The sequence below is a fragment of the Trachypithecus francoisi genome, unplaced genomic scaffold (assembly GCF_009764315.1).
Source record: "Trachypithecus francoisi isolate TF-2019V2 unplaced genomic scaffold, Tfra_2.0 Lachesis_group8, whole genome shotgun sequence".
NCBI classification, from domain to species: Eukaryota; Metazoa; Chordata; class Mammalia; order Primates; family Cercopithecidae; genus Trachypithecus; species Trachypithecus francoisi.
Genome location: NW_022681473.1, coordinates 7,987,014 through 8,005,383, shown reverse-complemented (window position 1 = coordinate 8,005,383; position 18,370 = coordinate 7,987,014). Strand labels below are relative to the sequence as shown.

Sequence of the window (18,370 nt, the reverse complement as noted above, 5' to 3'; positions counted from 1 at the left end):
AGGCGTGAGCCACTGCTCCCAGCCTCATTAATTGACTTTCTGTAATAAGATAGTGCTTTTCCTTTGCTCTCATTTATTTGTGTCAGTTATGGACCGCGGATTCCTGTTTTATTTGATGGGGCTGAATCTGCTACTATCATTTTTTTATTTTGATGCACAGACTTGTCAGGTTTGGCCTGTGGGAGCCCCTTCATGCCGGCTTCAAGTCCTTTGTACTGTGTCTCATCATTCTTTACATCCTACCATACTTTCTGGTACAAAACATTTCAGGCTCATCTTGTACTTTCCCTGACCCAGCCCCAGAATGAGCAGATTGTCCAAGGAGCCCTGGTTCTTTTCAGTGGAGAATGGTGTTCAGAAACCAAGATCTGAGTACCAGGAGTGCCCATGTCCCCAACTTGGTGTCATCAACTCCCACTGAGCAGACAGAGCTGAGAGAGATCTGTCTGTGTGCACACATGTGCTCGTGTCTACACACACATCACAGCTCCTTTCAGGTCTAGGTCCAGATCTGTCTAACCATGAGCACGCATCGGTAATTTCAGTTCCAACCCAATGGCTTTTTATAGCTTTTCTTTCTCCATATTTCTGATTCCCTTTTGGAATGGTAAGAAGTCAGGCTGTGATTATTCTCAATACATGTACTCACTGGTGAAGCTCCCTGTGTGCCAGGCAGTTCCTCCCAGCCCTAATGGGAAGAAGAAAGCAGCCACTAATCTGTTTTGAAAATTGTTTCTGTACTTTAATAAATTAAATAGGAACAATTTTGTGCCTATGATAGAAAATTTGAGATAGTCCCAGCCTGTCTTTCTGTCCTGCTCAGTCAGTGTGGAGACAGGGGGCAGTGAATTCCCACCAGCACCCCCTGCCCCTGCTACGCCAGGCTCTGCCATTCCCTGTTGACTGGGTTCCTTTTCCTTATTGCCAGTGACAGGCGACCACCACCTGTAGGCCTGGCCTCACCCAGACTCAAGTGCAAGTTTCTCTGTAAAGGACTTACACTAAAATTAGTCCTAAAGATTAGCAACCACTTATTTCGTTCCCTCCCTCCCTCCCTCCCTTCCTTCCTTCCTTCCTTTTTCTTCCTTTTTCTTCCTTTCTTTCCTTTCCCTCCCTCTCTCCCTCACTCACCTGCTCTCTCCTCTCTCTCTTTCCTCTTTCCTTCCTTCCTTTCTTTCTTTCTCTTTCCTTCCTTCCTTCCTTTCTTTCTTTCCTTTCTTTCTTTTTTCTTTCTTCCTTTCCTTTCCTTTCCTTCTTTCTTTCTTTTCTTTTCTTTTCTTTCTCTCTCTCTCTCCCTTTCTTCCTTTCTTCTTTCTTCCTTTTTTTCTTTTCTTTTCTTTTTTTTTTTTTTTTTTGAGATAAGAGTCTCACTCTGTCACCCAGGCTAGAATGCAGTGGTGCAATCACAGCTCACTATAGCTTCGACTTCCTGGGCTCAGGTGATTGTCCCACCTCAGCCTCCTGAGTAGCTGCAACTACAGGCCTGCGCTACCACACCAAGCTGATTTTTTAATTTTTAGTAGAGACAGGGTTTCACCATGTTGCTCAGGCTGGTCTGAAACTCCTGGACTCAAGCAATCTGCCCACCTCAGCCTCCCAAAGTGCTGGGATTGCAGGAACAGACTACTGTGCCTGGCTGAGCAACCATTTTCTATATTTTATTTTATTTTATTATTAATTTTTTTTAGATGGAGTGTTGCTCTGTCGCCCGGGCTGGAGTGCAATGGCATGATCACGACTCACTGCAACCTCTGCCTCCTGGGTTCAAGCGATTGTCCTGCCTCACCCTTCCGAGTAGCTGGGACTACAGGCACCTGCCACCATGCCTGGCTAATTTTTTGTATTTTTAGTACAGACGAGGTTTCACCATATTAGCCAGGATGATCTCGATCTCCTGACATTGTGATCCGCCTGCCTTGGCCTCCCAGAGTGCTGGGATTACAGGCGTGAGCCATCGCGCCCGGCCCGAGCAACCATTTTCAATCGTGATTGTTATCTTTAAGCACATGGCCCTGACCAGCACTTCTGGGGATAATTTTAAAGCTAAGACCTTAGGCCAAGTGCAGTGGCTCATGCCTGTAATCCCAGCACTTTGGGAGGCCAAGGCAGGAGAATTGCTTGAGCCCAGGAGTTCAAGGTCAGCCTGTACAACATAGTGAGACCCCATCTCTACATAAAATTTAAAAATTAGTTGGGCATGGTGGTGTGTGCCTGTGGTCTCAGCTACTGAGGCTGAGGTGGGAGGATCACTTGAGCCTGGGAGGTCGAGACTGTAGTGAGCTGTGATCACACTACTGCATGCCAGCCTGAGTGACAGAGTGAGACCTTGTCTTTAATAATAATAAAAAACAGGCTGGGTGCAGTGGCTTATACCTGTAATCCCAGCACTTGGGAGGCCGAGGCGGGCAGATCACGAGGTCAGGAGTTTGAGACCAGCCTGGCCAACATGGTGAAACCCTGTCTCTACTAAAGATGCAAAAAAATATTAGCTGAGCATGGTGACAGACGCCTATAATCCCAGCTACTTGGGAGCCTGAGGCAGGAGAATTACTTGAACCTGGGAGGCAGAGGTTGCAGTGAGCCAAGATTGTACCACTGCACTCCAACCCGGGTGACAGTGAGAGGCTCTGTCTCAAAAAATAATAATAATAATAATAATAAAAGTAAGACCATGAAGCAGTAGGACAGTAGACACAGATTTGAAAGTGAGGAAGAAAATGTATCAGCAGAATGCTGTTGCTGCGGGGGGGCTTGTGCATTCCTTGGCTGCGTTTCTCCAGGTGCCTCTGTAGTAACATGCCTCCGCCACCTCCCCTCGCTCCTAGGTGATGCAGCATCCTAATGAAGGCGCACTGGTGCTTGGCCTACACAGCAACGTGAAGGATGTGTCTGTGCCTGTGGCAGAAATAAAGATCTACTCTCTGTCCAGCCAGCCCATCGACCATGAAGGAATCAAATCCAAGCTCTCTGGTAAGATGCATGTAGTGTCTGGAGACCCTACAGCCCATCCTGGGAAAGCTGATCAAGACAGTGCCCGAAAGCTGAACAAGACAGGAAATATTCCTGGGCAAGAGACCTTTAGAGACCCCTGGAAGTAAAATGTGGCTTTGGCCGTGCCCTCCCTTCCACCCTGGCTGTGTTTCCCCCAAAGAGAACCATTGATTCCAGCCCATCGAAGTCTCTTGGGCCAGATCTTCCCATTGCAAGGTTATCTTACTCAGGTGTCTGTTGCAGATCGTTCTCCTGATATTGACAATTATTCTGAGGAAGAGGAAGAGAGTTTCTCATCAGAACAGGAAGGCAGCGATGATCCATTGCATGGGCAGGTAACTTTCCATTGCCCCTCACATGGAGCATCCAAGAAACTCCTGGGGTTTCCCACCCTCATTCTGTCCCCGTACCCACTTAGGACTTGTTCTATGAAGACGAAGATCTCCGGAAAGTAAAGAAGACCCGGAGGAAACTAACCTCAACCTCTGCCATCACAAGGGTGAGCCTCAAAGGTCTGGGGAGTGGTTGGCTAAGATTTTCAGTCTGGGGGTAGGTTGGCAGCAGCATATTCAGGCCTAGAAGAGGCTTCTTAAAATATATCAACACAGGGTCATCCCGTCAATGATTCCGATGCACACTGTGTATCCTCACCACCACCCAATTAGACTCACTGTTGTTGGGAACCACCATTACTGATAAGAGTGTTATATCCTTCATGTTATTGTTGGATAGAAAAAAGGAGGAGAACCCTTCTTTTAGAATTCAGAACAGATAGTGGTCCATCAGGGAACAGACCGCCTCCCACCCACTCCAGTGGCTGCTTCATGTCACATGCTGTCCTCTGCAGGGAGAAGGCCAGCTCCCTCTAGGAGTTGTTTTAATCATGTGCTGAACTTATGCAGAGATAATAGGCCAGTCGTGGGGTGCTCCTGTGACCTTGGGCTTGCTAAGCTTTAATTACATCAGGTATTGTTCCTGCCTTAACGGATCCATAACCTTGGAGACCAGGTGCCTTTTGAGACTTTTCCTCCTTAAGAGTTCCGCAAGAGTCACTGTTTTGATGACATTTTAGTCCTGGACTGAGAAGCTAAAAACCTGAATTCCTAGGTGGTCTTTTAACAGATTCTGGAGTACCTGCATGAAGTGTGGGAGGGCCAGAAGTGCTGGGAACGTTTCCGAAGGGGAATTCACAGCTCCATTTCCCCAGAGGCATCCTGATTCTCCCCAGTGCAGAGCTAGCCTAGGGACCAACCCCCCTGAGAGCTGAGATGCCTGCCCCTTCAGGGATGAGAGGAGGCCAGATGCTGTCACCTCTCCCATCACGCTGAGGTGTCACTGGACTTCAAGTAAATCTGCAAGACTGTGAACTGGATTTCCCATCCAGTCAGCAACTAGGGAGCGGGAGGACTGTTTCCTTGTCCTCAGGTATCCATCTCTTGATTGGTGCTCCAGATGGTCCCCATAAGGTGTGTCACCAGTGCCCCAAATGCTTGACCTCCATTGCACTCTGGAAATAGGGAGTGACTGTAGGATCTCTCTGTAGTCAGCCTCTGCTGCTGAGTCTTTCTTTTTCCTGCTCTGTAACCAGAAAGCGGCCCTATTTTCTTCCCAACAGGTGCCCCCAGAGCTTAATAAGTCACCTCATCCTACGTGGGGTCTCCTTGGCATGACCCTGGCACTTGACTGGAATTCAGTGCTCCTGCTAATGTTCACTCCTCCAGAAGTGTTTTTTTTTTTTTTTTTAAAGCTGTAGGCACTTTCTAGTTCTACCCCCGAGACTTAGTGACCTCCCTTAGTGCCTGTTTCCTCTGTGCATGCGCATTCTGTGCCTGTTTCCTCTGTGCATGCGCATTCTTCTCTCTCACCAAGAACACAGATGTACTTGACCTTCTCTGAACATGTCTCATGCTGCTCTGTCACTGGGAGCTCGACTTTTTTTCTCTGCTGTGAAGGCCCTTTCTCCCCTTTCTTTGAAGATTTATCGGTCTCGCAAGTTCATTGTTTTCATCCCCAGGCAGCAAGTCTGTCATTCAGGCAGGAAGTACATATGACCACAAGCTAAGCATCATGCCCAGAGACAGATAAGGCCCAGTCCATGCCATCAAGTGCACAGCGTCTAGTGACACCACACATTTCAACAAATAATTACAGCCCAGTAGGACAGGTGCCAAAAGACATAGCTTTGCAATGACACCAGGGGACTGTGGCCACCTGTCCCAGAAGTGCCAGGACAGCTTTCCAGATGAGATGCTGAGAGATAGGTTTTTTAAAATAAAACTTCACCAAGCGGATTTGGGCAAAATTTTTATTCAAGGCAGAAGATACCCTATATAAAGGCCCAGGACAGTGCGGTGGCTCACGCCTGTAATCCCAGCACTTTGGGAAGCCGAGGCAGGCCCATCACGAGGTCAGGAGGTCGAGACCACCTGGCCGCCATGGTGAAACCCCGTCCCTACTAAAAGTACAAAAATTAGCTGGGTGTGGTGGCGTGTGCCTGTAATCCTGGCTATTCAGGAGGCTGAGGCAGGAGAGTCGATTGAACCAGGGAGGCAGAGGTTGCAGTGAGCCAAGATCACCCCACTGCACTCCAGCCTGACAACAGAACAAAACTCCATCTCAAAAAAAAAAAAAAAAAAAAAAGGCCCAGTACAACAGCATGCAGTTTTTCCCAGAAACTCGAAGCAGTGAGTTTCCACTTGACTATGGGGTGTGAAGGGTCAAATAGAGAGATAAGGTTAGAAACAGGCAGACCCAGGCTTTGGACACTTACAGGCCTGACCGCTGAGCTCTGTTCAAGTAGTGGAGGCCAGTGAAGACTTCTAGTGGGAGGGTAGCATGAGCAGGTTTGCACGCGGAAGGACCACTGTGGGCTGTGGAGGGAACAAGACCAGAAACGGGCGGGCGGGGCATGAGATGTCAGCTGAAGGCTGTTGCTGTGATCCCAGAGAGTCGAGGAGAAAGGCCTGAATGGAAACAGTCGTGTCACAGATGGAAAAGGGAGGATCCACGGTAGCCAGGATGGGCCTGTGGGGAGAACGGGAGGGAGAGATTCCAGGCGTAGATGTGGGTTCAAGTGTGTTGGCGACATCAGTAAGAGGATCAGAGTGCAAGGAGAAGACACTGCGTTCCACCATGGAGCTGGTAAGGCTGAGGTGCCCATGCTGTGCATGCGCAGGTGGGAGTCAGCAGTGGGCACTGTGGATCTGAAGGGCAAGCGAAAGAGATGAGCTGGAGACCCACATTTGGGAGGTGTTGGGGCACAGTGGGGCGAAGGACCTGGGGATAGACATTCCTTCTCCCCGCAGCTGCACCCAAGGCCCAGGAGCCACACTGGAATTCGGCCTGTCTTCCCTAAAGGCTTTGAATGCCAAGGGCAGAGACCAAGTCCTCCAGTCTTCGTGTCCTCCCATAACTCATCATGAAAGTGGGCTCTGGTGGGTGTTTGTTCACTTGAATTGACCCCAAGTGGACGTTGCTGAGAACTATCATGCGATTTGTCCCTACAGCAACCTAACATCAAACAGAAGTTTGTGGCCCTCCTGAAGCGGTTTAAAGTTTCAGATGAGGTACGGCCCCTTACTCCCAAGGTTAATGGTGAGTTGAGTTCCCCGGCTTTCACCCAGCATCCCTGGTGTACACTCTGTATTGCCACTGAGAGTCAGGATTCCGGGATTAATATTCCTGCTCCCCGTGGCCTGCCTGGTAGAGCCCTAAGGAAGAGGGTGGCTAAGAAGGACTTAAACGACCAAAAGAGAAAAAGAGGCTGTGCACACAACGCGGGGCAGCACAGCTACGCCCAACCCTTGGTGATGCCCAAGCCTCTGGTGTGCGATACAGGGAGAGACCTGGTGGATGCTGCTGTGGTTGTCACTTAATTTCCCCTCTTATACCACGGGAACATCAGTGAGCAGCAGCTTGTGAGGTGGAAATGTCCTTGGTGGTCAGCCGTGGAATAACCAGGAGTGGGCTGCTGAGAGAGAAGTAGTCTTTTCCCTGGGCTCCAGAGGGACCCATTTCTACAGGCTTCTAAGTGGGCTAACAGAGGAATAAAGAGGAAAATTGTTGAGAGCGATTGCTTTGCCTTCCTGTGGGCTGTAAGGAGGGTAGGACGGGCCCACACGGGCAGTGGGCCTTGGGATTCCTCAGCTGTCCCTCCTGGCACAGCTTCACAGTGTGGAGTGGGGGCAGAAACCGGGGGGAAGGTGGCCTCACCATGTCCCCTCCCTCAGGCTGGATCATGGAAATGACATGAAGGTTACTCCAGCCATGTGAAGCTCTGGCGTGTCCCTTAAGCAGGACTATAAGGGTGGCCTAAGAGAAAGGAGCTGCTCATCAACCACAGTTGTTCATAGGGGTGACCCTAGATTCAGAGACTCTTTTTTCCCCTGCAGGTGGGCTTTGGGCTGGAGCATGTGTCCCGCGAGCAGATCCGGGAAGTGGAAGAGGACTTGGATGAATTGTATGACAGTCTGGAGATGTACAACCCCAGCGACAGTGGCCCTGAGATGGAGGAGACAGAAAGCATCCTCAGCACTCCAAAGCCCAAGCTCAAGTGAGCCCCCCTCTCTGTAGCTGGCCTCCAGACTCTCCTTCCTGGCCATAGCAGTCTCCTGACCCCCTTCCTCACTGTCCCCTCTATTACCAGGGAATCTTGGTCCTTCATTCTTTCTGAACCTCTGGCTCTCTGGGAGAAGGTCACTGTTTTGCCTCTCACTGACAGAAGTCCTATAGGACTCTCAGGAAGTCCCCCCCTCCCCTGACCCGACCCGCCTCTTCACCTTGCACTTCCCTGCTCACCGGGCGTTCTGGACACCCGTAGCTTGTTGACCCGCCCTGAATGCCAGCTCCACTCAGCTCTCCCAGCGTGCTGTTCTGAGCCCTGGCAGCACTGACCCTGGCTGTGCTCTTCACCACAGGCCTTTCTTTGAGGGGATGTCGCAGTCCAGCTCCCAGACGGAGATTGGCAGCCTCAACAGCAAGGGCAGCCTCGGAAAAGACACCACCAGCCCTGTGAGCGCAACCGCGGCTGCGGGGCGGGGCGGGACCATGGCATGTCGGGACTCGGCACTCCGACCCTCTGCATCTCTGATCAGGGGTCATGTTGTGACCTTAGAAAAGTGGCCTCATTGGCAGGGCACAGTGGCGCACGTCTGTAATCCTAGCACTTTGGGAGGCGGAGGCGTGTGGATCATGAGATCAAGAGATCGAGATCATTCTGGCCAAGGTGGTGACAACCAGGCTCTAATAAAAATACAAAAATTACCCAGGCGTGGTGGCATACACCTGTAGTCCCAGCTACTCAGGAGACCGAGGCAGGAGAATCACTTGAAGCTGGGAGGCAGAGGTTGCAGTGAGCCGAGATTGAGCCACTACACTCCAGCCTGGCGACAGAGCGAGACTCCCTCAAAAAAAAAAAAAAGAAAAAAGAAAAGTGACCACATCTTGTTTCAACCTCAGTTTTCTTCCCCTCAGTCTAACTGGGAGCTTAGCTCTTTGGGGTCATTGCTGTGTCGGGCCGGGTTGTTCTTTTGGTCTGTTGTCGCCTTGGCCCAGAGCCTTCCCTCTCAGAACACATACAACCTCCTCCTCTGCTGGGTGCAGTAACTCACATCTGTAATCCCAGCTCTTTGGGAGGCCGACGCGGGTGGATCACTTGAGGCCAGGAGTTCGAGACCAGCCTAAGCAAAAATGCAAAAGTTAGCCAGACATGGTGGTGCACGTCTGTAGACCAGCTCCTCGGGAGGCTGAGGCAGGAGGATCCCTTGAGCCCAGGAGGCAGAGGCTGCAGTGAGCTGTGATCCCACCACTGCTCTCCAGCCTGGGTGACAGAACAAGACCTTGTCTCAACAAAAACCTCTCCCTTCGTGTCCGTTCTGTGGTAGCGGAGAGTGTGGCATGGAGTGGGCATTTGGCCAGTGGTGAGTGGCCCTGCACCAGGCTGGGGAAGGAGCAGGTATGGAGAGTAGGGGAGCCACTGAGATGTGCTCAGGAGGCCCTAGTAGGCTTTATTGGACCAAGAATCCATAGAGGGGAGCAGTGCCCCGAGAAAGTTTATAATTTAGTCAAGAAGTTTCCATTTTTCCTGGTGAGCAAGGGGAAAAGGGGGCATATACTGTAACAGCTGGAACCACGACCTGGGCCTTGCTCCATCCCTCCTAGGAAAGGCCCTGCTCCCTCAGCAGATCACAGGCAGGGGTGGGGGCGATCCTGAAGCGACCTCAGGCCCTAGGAAGCTGCTCTTCCTTCGTTTACAATGGAAGGCAAGTGAGCGTTGTAGCGATGTGAGTGCCCAGCTTAGGGTTTGCCCTCCAAAGCCCAGTGTCTTTTCTGCAGATCAAAGAAACACGTCCTTTAAGTCCTCCTGTTCACCTGCTTTACTGGCAGATGAAGCCTAGTCATTGTTCACCAGGGGGAATACCAAACTCGCCCTGCAAATCGGTGGTAATTGTGCGGAGATGATAGGAAACAGGCGAGGCCTCCACCACTGAAAAGCACGGGTCTGAAAGGGCAGGTTCCATCCTGGAAACCACCGTCTCTTGGTGCATCCCCTGGCTGCCCTTCTGCCTGCTGCCACCAGATGGGGCTCTCTCCCAGCTCACCGCTCTTCCTGGTTAGGACAGCGCCCCACGTGGCGTTAGTGAGGAAATGCGTGGGAAACTGCAGCCCAAACAGACTCCTCCCTGAGAGAAACCCCAGGCCTGCCCCTGCAGACCCTGCACCCTAGACGCCGTTCCAGGCCGGGTTCATGGGGATCCAAGAACTGAGGAGACCTCGCTTTAAAAAAAAAAAAAAAAAACCTTTCAAATTTATTTTTTATTTTATTTTATTTTATTTGAGTCGGAGTTTTGCTCTTATCGCCCAGGCAGGAGTGCAATGGAGCAATCTCGGCTCGCTGCAACCCCCACCTCCCAGGTGCCAGCGATTCTCCTGCCTCAGCCTCCCGAGTAGCTGGAACTGCAGGCACGTGCCACCCATACCCTGCTAATTTTTGTGTTTTTAGTAGAGATGGGATTTCACCATTTTGGCCAGGCTGGTCTCAAACTCCTGACCTCAGGTGATCCACCCGCCTCAGCCTCCCAAAGTGTTGGAATTACAGGCTTGAGCCACCGTGCCCAGCCTTTTTTTTTTTTTTTGGGGGGGGGGAGGTGTGGATAGGGTCTTGCTCTACTCCCCAGGCTGGAGTGCAGTGTGTACCCAGCCACCTCACTTTCTTTAGTATTAGTGTTTAGGATGTGGCTTGGAGGTGCTTTTCCTCACATGGAACTGCTGAATGGCCCTGCTGAATGGACACCATCCACATGGGCAGACCCACACCCTGGCCATGAGAGGCAAATTCCTTCTGAACTATATGGGATGACTCTAGAAAGAAACCTGGGAGCCGGCTGAGGGAGGACTGTTTCTCAGTGTTCCAGGAATGTAGAGCAAGTGCCCTAATGTAACTAAATTACTAACTGAGACAGTGCCCCAAAAGCAGTAAGCACTTAGGTATTCACCTAACACTGTGGGTGTTCAATAAATGTTAGTTACCTGATTTCTAAAACTTACAGAAAAAATTACCTAGACAAACTGAGCCTTGGTGCCTCATCTGTAAGGTTGTGGTGTCGGTGTAGGAGCCCATTTGGCTCAAAAGCTAATTGAGGGTGGGCGCGGTGGCTCACACCTGTAATCCCAGCACTTTGAGAGGCCGAGGCGGGTGGATCACTTGAAGTCAGGAGTTCGAGACCAGCCTGGCCAACATGGCAAAACCCTGTTTCTACTGAAAATACAAAATTAGCTGGGCATGGTAGTGCACACCTATAATCCCAGCTACTCACGAGGCTGAGGCAGAGATTTGTTTGAACCTGGGAAGCAGAGGTTGCATTGAGCCAAGATCCCACCACTGCACTCCAGCCTAGGTGACAGAGCAAGACTCTGTCTCAAAAAAAAAAAAAAAAAAAAAGCCAATTGAGTGTCAGCCTTTATAATATGGTGGCCTAAGGGCCCCTGTCTAAGCAAAAAACACATTTGGGACAGAGTGGAGCTTCTGAGTTTGAGTCTTGACTCCACCACTCCACTGGCTGTGTGATCTTGGGCATGTTACCACGCCTTTGCTTCCTCATCTTCGAGGAACATGTTAAAGCTCGTGCCTCCCAAGATAGTGAGGAGTTGGAACAGGATCATGCACATCAGACTGCCCCGTGGGGTGTGCCTGACTGACTTACTGCATACAGAACACTGCTCATTGCTCACCGACTACTATTGCTCTTATTATTATAATTCCTTAGTGCCATTTCAGTTTTGGACTCCTAAAATTGATAGAATCTAGATGTCTTTTTAGTGAGTCCTTCAAATTCTGGTTCCCTTGGCCAGGTTTCAGACTCACTTTGCTGGTTCTGTGCTGATATTTCTATTTTGAAGGGCCCCATATGTCTGGAAGTGGGTGTGGAACTTTGGAATCCTTTGGTATGAAAGGCGCTTTGGGAACAGCAGAACAAGGCTGTGCTCTTAAATGGAGAACTTCTGAATGGATTAGGAAAAACCACGAGATTGTGCACCTGTAGGCAGGCGTGCACACACTGCCTCAACTTGTGTCCTCTCTTCCCTGGTTTCCTAGCACTGTTATTTATTTATTTTTCTTAATCTTGCTTTTTGTTCCCCACATTTTAGAGGATTCAGTTTATCGCTAGAACCAGAAAGAATTTCTGCTGATAAAAATTATTCCAGTTGTTGAATTTTCCCAAGACTTGAGCACACAGTGGCAACATAATTTGGTTCTCCAAGCTGATAACAATGAGCTCTGACAGTGCTTCAGTTAGGGCAGCCACAGAGGCAGACTTCCAGCCAGGACTGCCTGCTGCCTAAGTCGCTATTTCCACAGCACTATAAATAATGCCATTAGAGCTAGTCCTTCATGAAATGATAGCCTACGTATTACCGCTCTTGCCCCCTTCTCTCTGACACAGGCCTACACTCTTACCCTTCAGCAGCTGACATTGTCCATGGGCACAATAGTGCAGACTGCTGGGGAACCTCCAGTGTTGCCTCATCCACGTCCAATGCCAAACACTTGGTCAGACACAGCTGGAGTCCTGCTGGTGTTCCAGCATCCTTGGGGGAGGGGGGGAAGTGCTTTAGTGTTTATAGAAGCAGGAACAGAAATGTGGAGAAGTTGGGAATTTGTCCCCAGGAGGATTATTTGGGACATCTGGAAGAGCCAGTAAATAGCCAGCAGGTGTCCTCTAAGCCCAATCTAAGTTAAAGATATTATCAGGAGATGGATATGCTAATTACCTTGATTTAATCATTTCACAATGTATCCATACATCAAAACATGTTCTATACTGTAAATATATACAATTTTTATTTGTCAGTCATAGCTTAATAAAGCTGGGGGGAATAAAGATCTTACTAAATGTTGCAGCCTTGACATGGAAGCAATGCTGTAGCTGTCATAGGGCTTAACAACAAGGCATGCTACTTTAAAACCTCCCGGCAGACCTGTGTTACCACCCAGTTCATTCTCTTTAAAACACATTTAATTAATTTGTCATATTGAGATCCAAAATGGAGTGAAATGATCTTTAGTCTCAGGTCTAACCAGAGCTTTTCCATGGCCAAGGCTGGGTGTGGTGGCTCACGCCTGTAATCCTAGCACTTTGGAAGGCTGAGGCAGGAGGATCACTTGAGGTCAGGAATTCAAGACCAGCCTGGTCAATCAGCATGGTAAAAGCCTATCTCTACTAAAAATACAAAAATTAGCCAGGCATGGTGGTGGACACTTGTAATCCCAGCTAATCGGGAAGCTGAGGCAGGAAAATCACTTGAACCTGGGAGGCAGAGGTTGCAGTGAGCCAAGATCACACCACTACACCCAGTCTGAGCAACAGAATGAGACTCAGTCTCAAAAAAAAAAAAAAAAGAAAGAAAAAAACATTGGCTGATCATATAGACAAGGTGTAAATGAGCTAGCTCTGCAATCTGGAAGCAACCTGTTCTGTGGCTGTGAGCCATTACACAAGCCAAACCGTCTGAAGATCTGGGGTCCCAGGGTCTAGCTCAGGCATGCTGAGTTAGTCCAGCAAATGGCCTGGAGCAGGGATTCTCAACTGGGGATGATTTTGCCTCCCAGACATATGGCAATGATTGGAGACATTTTTGTTTGTCACCAATTAGGGGGTGGAGAGTTGCCACTACCAGCACCTGGTGAGTAGAGGCCAGGGATGCTGCCAGACATCCCATAGTACGCAGGACAGACCCCCACAATAAAGAATGACCCAGCCCCGGCTGGGTGCGGTGGCTCACGCCTGTAATCCCAGCACTTTGGGAGGCTGAGGCGGGTGGATCACAAGGTCAGGAGATCGAGACCATCCTGGCTAACAAGGTGAAACCCTGTCTCTACTAAAAATACAAAAAATTAGCCGGGCATGTTGGCAGGTGCCTATAATCCCGGCTACTTTGGAGGCTGAGGCAGGAGAATGGCGTGAACCCGGGAGGCGGAGATTGCAGTGAGCCGAGATTGTGCCACTGCACTCCAGCCTGGGCAACAGAGCGAGACTCCGTCTCACAAAAAAAAAAAAAAAAAAAAGAATGACCCAGCCCCAAATGTCAATTGTGCCAAGGTGGAGGAACCCTGGTTTAAAGTGTGGCATAGGGAGCCTGCTGTGGTGATCCTTGTTCCATAGTTTACTAGGTGACCCTGAACTTACTAGCCTGATGCTTCTCAGTATTACATGATTGACTCAGAGAAAGGACTTTGAGTCAGTGGGAGGAAGTGAGATATCATTTATATTTTCTGTCACCTGTGGTTCCCTACAAGAAACAAAAAGATTCACTAAAGCCAGTACCTTCCCTGCATCTAAGACCTACAAACCCAAAGTCACTGCTGGTGACTTTGAATTGCTGTCTGCACAGCAAGAAGCAGTATTAACAAGTATGAAAATCTGGTTATGTATCTGTATTTGCAAAGGAAATTTTTAATATTTATGAGAAATGCTAATAAGAGTTGGGGACAAATGGAGAATTAATTTACACCTAAATGGCTTAATATTGGGTGTCTTTCTGCTTAGTATATCCTGTTAGAGGGTTTTCTGGATGTTCCCACTAGGCAAAAAGCATTTGGCTACCGTGGATATCTTGTAGTCTCAAAATCAAAGACCTGAACCTAGCATGCTTCTTTCTCTGGCAAGCAAAGGAGTTCTTCCTGGTGTCCTTCCTGGGCAAGGGTATTCACTGGATCCAGGGTCAAAGACTTGATGGATGCAGTAGCAAAGCCATCTAAATTTTGAGCTTCTCTTCCCTTAGTGACATCTCGTGGGAGTCAGAATTTCTGGGTTCTGAATCTCCCTGTGTTATTGACTTGATGACAAAGATAACTGATCCCTGCAAAACCTGGTTTTCACAGAAGTGTACCCCCCCCCCCACGTAACATAAAAGCCCTGAAGATTTTATGAAGTTTGAGATTAAATGAAAGTATTTTAAGCTTCATAGGGACCTAGTAAAACAAATTAAAGTGGTAGTTATTTGGATCAGTGATAACTAATTCTTATAATTTTTGCAGATGGAATTGGCTGCTCTAGAAAAAGTTAAATCTACTTGGATTAAAAACCAAGATGACAGCTTGACTGAAACAGACACTCTGGTATGTATGGGTCAGTCTCCTGTTTCAGCTATTTCAAATATAGTGTTTGTCTCTTTAGAAATAAAGGCAGAAGGACCCTCAGGACCACCCTAGAAATTTCACCTAAATCTACGGGCTTATGAATGTCCTGCGCTCTCTTTCTCCTGAAATACTTACCTGTGGAATGTAACCTACCTGGTGTAGATACCGAGTTGCTCTCAAACTTAATGTACCAGAAATGTCCTGATTCTGCCCTTTAATAAGAGCTGACCAAATGCTAGTTGGGGAAACTTCTCACCATCTGTCACCAACGTTCTCCCTGGAAAATCGTCCCTTCCTCCTTGGGTGTTGCTCTTTCTGCAGCCAGGCAACCCACAACATTCAGTCTCTGACTGGTACTGGTCCATGTTCTAAGAGGTGCTGGAGCTGCCCAGGAGTGCAGGCCTAAGCCCCAGTGAAGTGGAATTGAGTTGGTTGGGATGCCCAGTTTTTTTACATGTTGAATTGCACACACGTTTCCTGTGCACCTGCTTGTGCTGGGCACTGAAGATGCAAAGATGAGCGAGCCACAGTTTGTATCCCCTGTACCTCCCTGAGTCTCCGCAGAGTCCCAGGAGGTACAGGGGATGCAAATTGGGGAAGCGATGTCTGAGCTGGGCTTTGCAGGTTACATCAAAGTTCATCCCATGGGACCAGAGGCAGGACCCTTGTGGGGAAGGAGCAGAGAACTTTACGGAATGCTATCTAGGGATGAGCCTCACGGTGGGACCTGCTGGGAGTTGACTAGAATCTGTGATAGAATTATTTTAGCCTTATGTTTTCTATAGTAAATAAGACTAAAGATCTTATATATTTAGGCTTGATTCAAGGTTAATTTGAAACTCACTACCCTAACTTATATTTTCTAGTTCACCAGTAATCTGAATAATCCAGCTTCCACTGTGGCCCCAATGTGGTCCGTACTGCACGTGGCAAGTACAGTGTGGCCTTTTCAAAATTAAATTCCAGTTGTGTCACTTCCTGATTAAAACTCTTCAGGGATTGGCCAAATCTCAGCAATTTAATGTTGAGTGAGTAAAAGCAGCTGAATACCAAAAAATGCACGCCATAGGATTCCAGTTCTGTGAAACTCACAAACGGGCAAAACTAATCCATGAGAGTGACGTCAGCATACCTGTTACCCAGGGGACGGGGAGGGGCATAGGGAGCCCTCAGGAGTGCTGGAACGTTCTGTCTTGATCTGGTTAATGGTCACCTGGGGGCATATTTGCATAAAAATTCAAGTTGACTATTCTAGATTTGTGCTTCTTAGCCCTCAGTAAGCATTTTGAAAACATAAAGACAAGGCAGAGGCAGGGAAGTAGGCAGGTACGCAGCCTGCATGGAGAGCAGAGTCCTTCCTGAGGGCTGGAGCGTTAGGGAGGTCGTGGGCCCAGGGAGGAGGCACGGGTGATTAATTTAGAAAGGTGGCCCAGGCTGGTTCATGGCAGACCTCAGAGGCCCCACTAAGGAATCAGACTTGGCCAGGTGTGGTGGCTCACACCTGTAATCCCAGTAATTTTGGGAGGCTGAGGCAGGCATATTGTTTGAGCCTGGGGATTCAAGACCAGCCCAGGTAACATGGAAAAACCCCCATCTGTACAAAAAAAAAAGAAAAGATACAAAAAATCAGCCATGCATGCTGGCATGCACCTGTACTTGGAAGGCTGAGGTAAGATAATCACTTGAGCCCAGGAGTTCAAGGCTGCAGTGAGCTGAGACCATGTCACTGCACTCCAGGCTGTGCAAGAGAGCAAGACCCTGTCTAAAAAAATTAAAAAGGATGTCGGGAGTTCAAGATCAGCCTGACCAACATGGAGAAACCCCATCTCTACTAAAGAAAAAATACAAAATTAGCCAGGCATGGTGGTACATGCTTGTAATCCCAGCTACTCGGGAGGCTGAGGCAGGAGAGAATTGCTCGAACTTGGGAGACGGAGGTTGTGGTGGTGCCAAGGTTGCACCATTGTGCTCCAGCCTGGGCAACAAGAGCAAAACTCTGTCTCAAAAAAAAAAAAAAAGTGATCTGAGGAAAGGCAAAGGCCTGGGCTCAGAAGGTGGGATAGAGAGGGTGGATGTGAGAGTGTGGCCAAAGCAGGGACAGACAGTGGTGGCGTGGGGAGGAGGAAGGAAGGGAGAATCTCAAGGGAGATGCAGCTGGCTTTGGCCAAAGTGAGGAATGGGGCTGTGGCCCTCTCTGGTCTTCTAGACCAGATAAGGTCCGGTCAGGGCGCCAAGGAGATGCATCTAGGGGTCCCCTTCTCACTCCTGGAGACAGCAAGTCATCAGTCCAGTCTTTGTTTGCCGGCAGGTCGTTTGTAACTGGATATTTACTGGATTGCAGCATACGGTTCCCCCACGGGCTGTACTCAGTTACTGGTGAACAGTGGCGATTTTCCTTCGCCTGAGGCAAGAGATTTAGGACCGCTTGCTTTCAGGAAAAGAGAATGAGTAACTCTCTTCAGGATGGTGATGGGGCCTGGCCAGTCCAAGGAGGCTCCTGGGTGGTCACTGAGTGGGAGGTCGTCTTCACTGTTTCCTCTCCTCCATGGTAGGAAATCACCGACCAGGACATGTTTGGAGATGCCAGCACGAGTCTGGTTGTGCCAGAGAAAGTCAAAACTCCCATGAAGTCCAGCAAAACAGATCTCCAGGGCTCTGCCTCCCCCAGGTACTGCAGATAGAAAGGAAGCAGAGGGTACCGGCTGCAGCTGTGCTTAGTGTGGGCTTCGGGGCTGAGGTAAAGTAGGGCTGGCAGCGGCTTTGGGGTTGGAGGGGCTATTTCACCACCCTTTCTCCACCTCCCTGGCAGCAAAGTGGAAGGGGTACACACACCCCGGCAGAAGAGGAGCACGCCCCTGAAGGAGAGGCAGCTCTCCAAGCCCCTGAGTGAGAGGACCAACAGTTCGGACAGCGAGCGCTCCCCAGATCTGGGCCACAGCACGCAGGTACTTCTGCGTCCCCCCAAAACACCAGGACCCTCTGAGATTCCCTGAACTTCAGGCTCTATTTTATTGGCTTCCTTGGACAGTTAGTTGGAGAGAAGAGGAATACTTGGAAATGCTCTGAACAAAAACTCTTGAAGAAAGACTAAATTAGAGAGGTCTTCCATATTCCTTACTTACTGCCAGTGTGGAATTGGCTTCCACGCCGACCCCTAGGGCGCAGGCACGGGAGCCAAAAATACTATGTGGTCCTGGCCTGCCTGGCTGCGAGTGTCGATTCCACACCACTGGTGTCTCTGCCTCCATCAGACGTCAGTCTGGAGATTGTGCCATGAATCCGCTGTTGCAGAGGACAGCAGCCTCTGGATCTCATGGGACACCCTGACCCGAGCTTCCGACCTGAGTCGGGAGCTGTGGTCGGTCATCGTGCTCTCAAGCCCAGAAGCCAAGAATATTAAACTATTTCTTTTTTTTTTTTTTTTTGAGACAGAGTCTCACTCTGTTGCCCAGGATGCAGTGCAGTGGCCGGATCTCAGCTCACTGCAAGCTCCACCTCCCGGGTTCACACCATTCTCCTGCCTCAGCCTCCCAAGTAGCTGGGACTACAGGCGCCTGCCACCACGCCCAGCTAGTTTTTTGTATTTTTTAGTAGAGACGGGGTTTCACCGTGTTAGCCAGGCTGGTCTCGATCTCCTGACCTCGTGATCCGCCCATCTCGGCCTCCCAAAGTGCTGGGATTACAGGTTTGAGCCACCTTGCCCGGCCATATGAAACTATTTCAATGGAAGGACCTGAGAGT

At 49.4% G+C, this 18,370-nt stretch overlaps 1 protein-coding gene across 1 annotated transcript in view; it reads left to right on the top strand.

Annotated features, from left to right (window-relative positions):
- Positions 1–18,370, top strand: part of PACS1 (phosphofurin acidic cluster sorting protein 1) — a 174,051-nt gene that overhangs the window by 141,743 nt on the left and 13,938 nt on the right. Inside the window, exons 5-13 of the mRNA XM_033205163.1 lie at positions 2,826–2,970; positions 3,235–3,326; positions 3,410–3,490; positions 6,498–6,557; positions 7,383–7,543; positions 7,908–8,001; positions 14,528–14,608; positions 17,182–17,297; positions 17,439–17,574. Coding sequence (XP_033061054.1) covers positions 2,826–2,970; positions 3,235–3,326; positions 3,410–3,490; positions 6,498–6,557; positions 7,383–7,543; positions 7,908–8,001; positions 14,528–14,608; positions 17,182–17,297; positions 17,439–17,574 — 966 coding nt within the window. The remainder of the gene's footprint in view (positions 1–2,825; positions 2,971–3,234; positions 3,327–3,409; positions 3,491–6,497; positions 6,558–7,382; positions 7,544–7,907; positions 8,002–14,527; positions 14,609–17,181; positions 17,298–17,438; positions 17,575–18,370) is intronic.